Here is a 9135-nt window from a genome sequence, read left to right as displayed (position 1 = left end):
GTCAGCATGGAGATTGCTAGTGATCTCTGGGACCGGCAAGGTCCAATATACAGAGAAGATACTGCGGTGTTTGTGAGTCAGTCTGGTGAAACCGCAGATACACTACTTGCTTTGGACTATGCTCGGGAAAACGGTGCATTATGTGTCGGCATAACTAACACCGTTGGGAGCTCGATAGCTAGAAAAACACACTGTGGTGTTCATATAAACGCAGGAGCTGAGATTGGTGTCGCAAGTACAAAGGTAGTTTTCATGAATCTCTTAATATATATACGTGTATACTTTTCCAGATTTGGAGATTAAGAAAAACTTGTGCTTATCTCAAACACTATTAGGCATACACAAGTCAGATTGTGGTAATGGTTATGCTAGCTTTAGCAATTGGAAGTGACACAATCTCCAGCCAAAAGAGACGGGAAGCTATAATCGATGGACTACCTGATTTGCCGTGTAAGTTAAGTAAAATTAGCGAAAAAGTTGCTTGCTCTAAGCAACTTAGTGTATAATATCAGCTTTTAAGCAACTTAGTGTATAATATCATATCTAACTGCAGATAAGGTTAAGGAAGTACTAAAGCTGGACGAGGAAATGAAAGATCTCGCACAACTTTTGATAGACGAGCAGTCACTGCTTGTGTTTGGCAGAGGATACAACTACGCAACAGCTTTAGAAGGAGCATTGAAAGTAAAAGAAGTAGCACTTATGCATAGTGAAGGAATACTAGCAGGAGAAATGAAACATGGACCTTTAGCTTTAGCTGATGAGAATCTTCCCATTGCTGTGATTGCCACTCGTGATGCTTGTTTCAGCAAACAACAGTCTGTGATTCAGCAACTTCACGCACGCAAAGGGAGATTAATAGTAATGTGCTCAAAAGGTGATGCTGCATCAGTAAGCTCGAGTGGATCTTGTCGAGCAATCGAAGTACCTCAAGTTGAAGATTGTTTACAACCTGTTCTTAATATAGTACCATTACAGGTAACAAACTAATCTCTACATCAATCTATAATCTATGTGTCTTCTACAATTTTTTTGGTTTTCGACGCGTAAATAAGTTGTGATGTTTGGTTGCAGTTATTGGCTTATCATCTGACTGTTTTGAGAGGTCACAACGTTGATCAACCGAGGAATCTGGCGAAGAGTGTGACTACTCAATAGAGAGCTTAAAGGAATGATTAGCTTGTATAGTGTGACACATGCGTTTGGAGTTTTTGGAGTTTTATGTTAACCATCCTTTACTTTGCCACGCTTTTGAGTCTAAACACCAAAAACAATAGGTGTTCAACTTTTTTTTGTTTTTCTTTTTTCAAGTGATTAATTTTTGTTTCTAATCTATATAGTAGTACTCATGGGCAAATTAATCGAACCGAAAGTATCAAACAAGAACTAACCGAAACGTAACCGAAATTTTAAAATATTCGAATGGATCATAAACTCTAAAACCGAAAAAACCGGAATGGATCTGGACTGAACCAAAATTAAATATTTTGGGTATTTGAAAATATCTGAAATATAATTATATATCTAAAATTTAGTCACTTTTAGAATAAATTACCGAAAATATCCGCAATATAAAAAAATCCAAAAAAAATCTAAAAATATTCAAAATAGTCAAATATATCTGAAATATCTTAAATAAATATTTAAAAATATTCAAAAATATCCGAAAATACCCAAAAATACTCAAAATACCATAAATACTGGAAAATACAAAAAATAATACTCGAATGGATCCTTCGGACCCAAAAGAAATACTCGAATGAATCATAAGCTCCAGAACTAAAAAAACTGGAATCGACCGATTTTCCTTCGGTTCCTATATGAACCCTAAAGCCAAGAACCAAAAGAACTAAAAACCGAAAGAATTGAACTGAACCAAACCGAATATCCGAGTGACTATAAGACCAAATCTAAACTTTAATATCGAACCGGCATTAACGAAAACATGTCTAAGGTGTTATGATCGCCAAATAATAGTTCTGTCTAATTTGTGAGAATACAATAAAGTAGGGGGTCATTTGCGAAACTTTTATAAATTACGACATATAAATAAGAGAAAGACTTTACAGTTTGTAATGTATCGCAAAAACCCTAGCAAGATGGGGCGGCTGAAATTGATTCCAGATGATGACGACGACTCACAGAAGAAAGGCTCCGATTGTTTCGAGGTCGATTTGGAGTACGGTGAGAGGTTACTGCACAATCAGAAGCGCAAGGATCTCCAGAAATACGATGAGCTGAAGGATAGAGGTATCATCAACGATGACGAAGGTTCCGAGTCAGAGGAGGAGGAATCAGATTCTGAGCCAGATGATGATTTAGGAGATCCAAAAAACGATGTCAAATTCATCGATGTTTTGCTTAAGGTAAAGAAAAAGGATCCTTTGATTAAGAACAAAGATGTTAACTTCTATGAGAGTGATGAAGAAGATGAGGCTAAGGAGAAGAAGGTGAAGAAGAAGAAGAAGAAGAAGAAGATGTATTTGAAAGATGTTCAGGCACAGCAATTGATTGAAGAAGGTCCTGAGTTTGTTGAGGAAGATGAGGAGAGGAGGAAGATTAAGAGTTACGCTGAGAGGCAAGAGGAATTGAGGAAAGCTGTAACTGATGTTTTGGAAGAGGAGAGTGATGAAGATGGTGAAGATTTATTGAGAGTTGCGGAGAAGGAAGGAGATGATGATGTGGAGGAGGAGCTAGCTAAGAAAATTGATGAGTATTTCGGTGAAGAACGTGAAGTGTTTGAGAATCAGTTTTTGAAAGATTACTTGGTGAAACAGTTGTGGAAGGAGAAAGATGAGAAGATTGTAATAGATGAAGAAGATTTGAAGGAGTTGGATGAAGATGAGGAAGCTGTTGAGAAGCAAGAGGATTATGAGACTACCTATAGACATGAAGAGAATGCTGGGGAGATTGTTATGGGTCAGTCTAGGGTTGTGGAAGGGTCGGTGAGGAAGAAGGATAATGCGAGGAAGGCGCAGAGGAAGAGTAAAGAGGAGAGGATGAAGATGGCTGAGATTGAGAGGCAAGAGGATTTGAAGCGGTTGAAGAATGTTAAGAAGAAGGAGATGAAGGAGAGGATGAAGAAAGTGCTTTCTATTGCTGGTTTTAAGGATGGTGAAGAATGTCCTTTGGATGCGAAAGACTTGGATGATGAGTTTGATCCTGAGGAGTATGATATGATGATGAAAGCTGCGTTTGATGATGATTACTATGGTGCGGAGGATTCAGATTTGAATAGTGATGAGGATGATGGTGAGAAACCAGACTTTGACAAGGAGGATGAATTGCTTGGACTTCCCAAAGATTGGGGTGTGATTCAAGGTGGGGATGGTTTTATATCTGCTAGAGAAAAGGTTTTGAAGCATATGGAGAATGGTGCTGGTGATGAAGAAGAAGAAGAAGAAGAAGAAGAAGAAGAAGTAGAAGAAGAAGAAGAAGTCGATGAGGAGAAGGAAGTGGAGGGTAAGAGGAAGAGAAAGCGGAAAACATCTCTTGTACAAAGAGCCAAGGAAGCTATGTTGGAGGAGTACTACAAGCTAGACTATGAGGATACAATTGGAGATTTGAAAACAAGGTTTAAGTATGCGAAAGTACAACCAAGCAAATTCGCCCTGGATACAGGAGAGATACTCTTCTTAGATGACACAGAGCTGAATCAGTACGTACCATTGAAGAAGATGGCTCCTTATGTGGAAAAGGATTGGGAGGTGAATAGACACAAGGTCAAGGAGCAGAAACTTAAGATCCAGGAGTTGTTGCAGGGTGAACGCCATGAAAAGAAAAGCAAGAAGAGGAAGAAGAACGATGTTGTTGAGGAAACGAAACCAACACAGAAAGCAGATGAGGAAGGCGAAGCTGAGACGAAGCTATCGAAAAAGGCAAAGAGAAGAAGGCGTCGAGCAGAGAAGAAGCTTCCTCCTAATAGAATGGCTGCTTATGGAAAGGCGTAATGAAGATGGAGTTAGAGAATCAGATACAGCCATTTCTTTTCGTTTTTTAAGCTTTGAACTTTTTATTTATCAATTTTGAGTTTTCATATTAATCAATGAGATCACCAAAAGTGGTTATCATATTTATCAATTATAAACAGATTCGTTTTGTTTCGTTGTTCTTCAGTGTTTTGAATTAGTATCTGTTGAGAATGTTTGATTCCCATTCTCATCTTACTCGAGTTGGATAATGCTTAGGCAGTGAAGCATAGGCTTGGATACAATCTCTGTGTTTTGGAAGTAAAGGTAGAGACTCTTGTCGTTCAGAAGGTTTCAAACCAAACAAAGATGAAACAAAACAAACTACTTTCATTACTTAATATTGTTCACAACATCAAAGCAAAGAGTTTGCAGAAGAAACTTAAGTCCTAAAGAGATAGATAAACAGCAAGACCAGAGTAACAGACCATACTCCATACTGTTTCTACACTAACCCGACTACCCGACATACACCAAACTGCTATCAGCATTTCTGATATTACGATCTCGTCTCCACTGAGAACAAGACTATTACAAAACCTAGAAACCAACCGAAAAACCTCCATTGCATCCATAGCCAACCTAGGTAGTACCCTTCTATACATACTGTTCCGATCCATTTGCCTTTCAGATAACCAAAACTGTCAGGAAATGTGTATGACTCAGAGCCCTAACAGTTCTAACTTTCATAGGATCATTCTTCTTCAAGTGGTTTGAGGTTAACCCCCACACCCTCAGATTGCACCAGCGTAACATTACCTTCCTCAACGCCATCAAGACCTCCCTGCTCACCATCCCCATTAGGCAAGTCCTGAACCGCATCAGCGCTTCCTTTAAGCCGCTTCTCCACAATATCATCCTCCTGATCCCCTGCATCAAACTTCCTTTTCGACCCCTCAGGCGAAGTTCCAACCTTCACCTGCGTAACATTACCATCCTCAACGCCATCAAGACCTTTTTGCTCACCAACCCCATCAGGCAAGCCCTGAACCGCATCAGCAGAAGCATCCGCCGGATCAATCTGCTCCAATAAACCCAAAGACCTTCCACCTTCACCATTTTTCTCACCAGAACCATCAACGCTAGAATCAAGAGGCGGTGGTGAAAGAGCACGATCATAAGGATCAGGAACATCAACCCAAACACGCGAACAAGACCTAGCGAGATGATTCAAACCACCACAATTACGATAAAACTTGAAACTAACTTTACTCCAAGCAATATCCTCATACCTCAAACTCACAATCCTAACCTCACCAGAACCAAACCTAACCACTTTCTTAAAACACAAACGAGTATCCACAGAAACGTTCACACGAACACGCACAAAACGAAAATCAAATTTCACATCATCCAATTCAACCTCCATTATTTCCCCCATAGACGAAGCAATCTCACGAACCGTTCCTTCACAAAGATACCGAATCGGAATTCCACGAATCCTCAACCACATAGGAACCGAATTCAAGAAATCAGGACCTTGTTCGTCTTCCCACTTCTGTAACAAAACGAGCCATCCGTTAAACGAATAAGGACCAGACCAAAGAACCATTTCCAAATCGCGTTCTTCGTCGAACACGAATTGAAACTTCCCTCCGCCGATTATGCGGCCGTGACATTTAGATCCGTCGATATTCCATTTAGATTGAGTCTACTGATCACTGAGTAGAGATCTTGTCTTCTAGGGCTTAGAACTCGACCGACCAAGCTTTTGCGATTGTACTCAGTGGCTTCAGCGTAAGCGGTTTCTGGAACTGCGATTGGTTGATCTGCTAAACCTAAAGCGAGATATCTTGGTGCTCTTCGTTGATTGTTCAAAGCCATTGTCGTCGCCGGTGAAACGGTTTATCAGAAACGGCGTTGTCGCACCGATCGTTTCAAGAGAGTTCACCTCTTGTGCCACTAATCGAGAACCGGTAACCTCTTATGCCACTCTTATGTTTTCTTTTTATTATCGAATTAATTTTAAATCGAGAAAGTGAGTAAATTACATAAAACCCAGACGAAATAAGTATATTACAACCCAACCAAATAATCCGAACCCAGTCCATAAGAAAATAACCCGGCCCATACAAAATTCCCAAATTTACCCTAATTCTGAAAATTTCTCTAAGTAAAACTCAAAACCGTAAAAATCGCTTTCACTACTCTTCTCTCCGTCTCCAAGTTCTCTCTGTACTCTCGCGAATCTCCGTCGCTTCTTTTCCGTTTTCGTTGTCTCCGGAGTATCGTCGTCTCCGCCGTCTTCTTCTAGCGTGGGAACTTCGTACTCCATCATTCGTCTCCTCCGTCTCCTCCTCGGTGGTTTGTCTTTTCGTCTCCTCCGACTCCGTTCATCGTGTCTTCGTCTCGTTCTTATATGGCTCGCGTGAAAGGTGGAGATAACAGGGTATATGAATCAACAGAAGGGTCTCGAGAAGGGGCTGCAAATCCAGATCCAACAGAAGCTTCGACGGACGCTTCAGTTCCAACAGAAGCTTCGACGGACGCCGCAGTTCCAAAAGATGCTCCGACGGATGACGCTTATCCAACAGAAGCTCCAATGGATGCCGCTGTAATTGGTCCAACAGTGGAATCCGCAGAAGCAACCACCGAATTAGTAGTTTTTTCGGTTTCGGAATTGTCTGATAAAGAAGAGAAAGAAGAAGTCGGTGAGCATGATAAAGAAGTCCGTGAGTTGTCAATTGATGGTCAGGGTTGTGATAACGAGGAAAAAGAGAGAGTTGTTGATTCTGAGGGTGAAGATGTTGCTGGTGATAATGAGGAGGAAGATGTTGCTGGTGTTGTGAAGGTAAGTAACAGTTTGTATTTGTTGTATATGGTGTTAAAGGTAAGCAACAGACATAGTTGTACTCAGTTGTATGTGTTTGAATATGCAGAATATAGTTGATGATATTGCTGTTGAGGAAGAGGAAGAGGAGAGGGTTAATGATGTTGCAGCTGATACATATGAGGATGATGATGATGATGAGGAATCCCAACCACTGCCGCCAGAGAGCATGTACTTTAGTCCAACTGAGTACAACAAGGTATGTAAGGTAGGTAGTAGGTGTAAAGTTGGCCAAACAGTGGCCATGATAGAGGAATTTGATGAGGAAGTTAGTTGGTTTAGGAATCATGCTCAGTTTAAGCATATATTCCACATGCCTAAGGAACCAAATCACATGATTCAAGGCATGTGGATGCTTATGCTTCGCACTGCTCGCACGGGTATGGAGAATGAGTGTTGGTTTGTTGTGAATGGAGTGCCTATAAGGTACTCCTTGAAAGAGCATGCTTTGTTGACCAGGTTGGACTGCCATGAGTACCCAAAGAATCATGAGAAGAAGGGTAGTTTGAGGTTTATCAGGAGGATGTTTGGGAGGACAGACCTAATCAAAATCAAAGATGTAGAAAAGAAGTTGGCAGCTATTAAGAGTGAGAAGTGTTTGGATAGGAAGAAGTTGATTATTTTGTTGTTTTTATGTGCGGTTGTGAAGGCTGATTCTAAGGATGATGGGAACATAGAGCAATTCCTGTTAAGGATTGTTGATGATGTTCATGCTTGTGAGATATTCCCGTGGGGAAGGTATTCTTTTGAGTAATGTATGACAGGGATCCGGAGAATGATGAAAAACATGAAAGGTGAGGTGAAACCAAAAGCACAGAGCAGCTTTTTTGGATTCATCACTCCTCTTGAGGTAAAAACTTGTGAATATTGTAATGAGTTAGAGTGTTTAAGTTATAGTAGTAAAACTGTGTTATTGTGAATGTGTAGATTTTTGCATTTGAGTGCATACCACAGCTTGGAAGGCGATTCAGAGAAGCTGTTCCCGCAGCTAATGACTGTCCAAGAATGTGCAAATCTAAATTAACTGACAGTTGCATGAAGGGCTTTACCTTGGATGAAATAAACCAAGCCCTTGGTGAAATTAAGGTTAGCTTTTGGTGCCTTTACTTCTCTTAGTATGCATATGTATTGAGATTGATGCTATGTGTATTTGACAGGATATCTCAAGCATCTTGGAACCTGATATGGATGAGAAAGAGATGTTGTCTGGCCTTGTTGAGAAATATGTTGATGAAGGGATGGGATTTATTGATCCAGTTGTTGAAGGTTGGAGAGAGCAGCTGATCACAAAGAAGAAGAAAATCTGGTGGAAAAGTCTATACCAGATGGACTTGCAGGCTCGGGGTTTTGGTGATGTTGTCCCTGAAGTGGCTGAGAGGCTTGGTGATGTTAAAGAAAGAGATGGTGAAGTCTCGGAGAGGCTTGGTGATATCCTCTCATTACAGTCAGCTGTGGACAAAGGATTTGCGAAGATCATGGAGAAGTTTGCTGAGATGGACAGCAAAGTGAGTATGCTGGATGGGAGAGTGAAAGAATTAGAGGGTTATGTGGCAATCCAGCTAGAGAAAGAGCGGTACAATGAGTATCATCCAGGGACTTCAAGTGATTTTGTGCCAACCTATTGTACACCAACTGCTAATCAACCAATAGCGAGTCCGACAAAGGCTTTGGTCCTTCACAGTGGTTTAACAGACCCTAAGCCAATCCAGATTGAAGAATTGAGTGAGTTTACATTTTTGTAGTTTTTATTGAAACATACATGTTCTAACATTTGAGTTGTGTAGGTGATGAAGGTGATCAGGAGTAGCTGGCTAGGAAAGAGAAGGAGAACCTGAAGAAGAAGAGACAGCGTGGCCCTACAATCCAGACCGGGCAAAAGAGACAAAGGAAGCCTTCCAGGTTTAAGGCTAAAGAGTTTACAGCAGAGGGGAAGGGGAAGGGGAAGAAGAGGCAGAAGAAATAGGTGATCTTTATGATGGGTTGTATTTGTGTAGGACAAAACTTATCTTTTTGAGTATTTTGCGGTTATCTTTTATTAGGATTAAAAAGCATTGTACTATCTTTTGGTTGTGTTGTGGTTTAGGCGCATTTTATGTATTTGGGGTTTAGGATGAATCAGACATTATATTTTTAAAAATTATGCATCTGGTCCAACTACTAACAAACGTGGGACAACTATTAACACAAGTTGGACAACAGGGACAACTACTAATAATCCAGGGACAACTATGTGATAAACCAAGGACAACTACTATTAAAATAAATTTTAAATTTTAGTTGGACCAGTTGATCCAGGGAAAACTACTAATAATTCAGGGACAACTATGTGATAAACCA

General features: G+C 40.4%; 4 protein-coding genes across 4 annotated transcripts in view; 3 read left to right on the top strand and 1 right to left on the bottom strand.

Annotated features, from left to right (window-relative positions):
• Positions 1-1310, top strand: part of LOC9301675 (glutamine--fructose-6-phosphate aminotransferase [isomerizing] 2) — a 3106-nt gene extending 1796 nt beyond the window's left edge. Inside the window, exons 6-9 of the mRNA XM_021015727.1 lie at positions 6-243; positions 336-450; positions 554-978; positions 1075-1310. Of these exons, the coding sequence (XP_020871386.1) occupies positions 6-243; positions 336-450; positions 554-978; positions 1075-1158 (862 nt within the window). The 3' untranslated portion in view covers positions 1159-1310. The remainder of the gene's footprint in view (positions 1-5; positions 244-335; positions 451-553; positions 979-1074) is intronic.
• Positions 1311-2061: 751 nt separating this feature from the next.
• On the top strand, positions 2062-4166 carry LOC9299935 (protein KRI1 homolog). Its single transcript, XM_002865554.2, has one exon. It carries the CDS (start codon positions 2076-2078, stop codon positions 3948-3950), a length of 1875 nt encoding a protein of 624 aa, XP_002865600.2. The 5' UTR covers positions 2062-2075; the 3' UTR covers positions 3951-4166.
• A 110-nt stretch (positions 4167-4276) lies between these two features.
• Positions 4277-5912, bottom strand: LOC9301674. The gene has a single exon (XM_002863812.2). The coding sequence runs from the start codon at positions 5518-5520 to the stop codon at positions 4663-4665; it is 858 nt and encodes a 285-aa protein (XP_002863858.2). The 5' UTR covers positions 5521-5912; the 3' UTR covers positions 4277-4662.
• A 1558-nt stretch (positions 5913-7470) lies between these two features.
• LOC110225757 (uncharacterized protein At3g43530-like) lies at positions 7471-8907 on the top strand. Its single transcript, XM_021015726.1, has 4 exons — positions 7471-7648; positions 7726-7884; positions 7956-8478; positions 8882-8907. Exons 1-4 carry the CDS (start codon positions 7556-7558, stop codon positions 8905-8907), a joined length of 801 nt encoding a protein of 266 aa, XP_020871385.1. The 5' UTR covers positions 7471-7555.
• Positions 8908-9135: the final 228 nt, after the last annotated feature.

The sequence above is a fragment of the Arabidopsis lyrata genome, assembly GCF_000004255.2.
Source record: "Arabidopsis lyrata subsp. lyrata unplaced genomic scaffold ARALYscaffold_8, whole genome shotgun sequence".
Taxonomy (NCBI): domain Eukaryota; kingdom Viridiplantae; phylum Streptophyta; class Magnoliopsida; order Brassicales; family Brassicaceae; genus Arabidopsis; species Arabidopsis lyrata.
The sequence above is the reverse complement of the archived record's forward strand: the minus strand, read 5'-3'. Positions and strand labels throughout refer to the sequence as shown.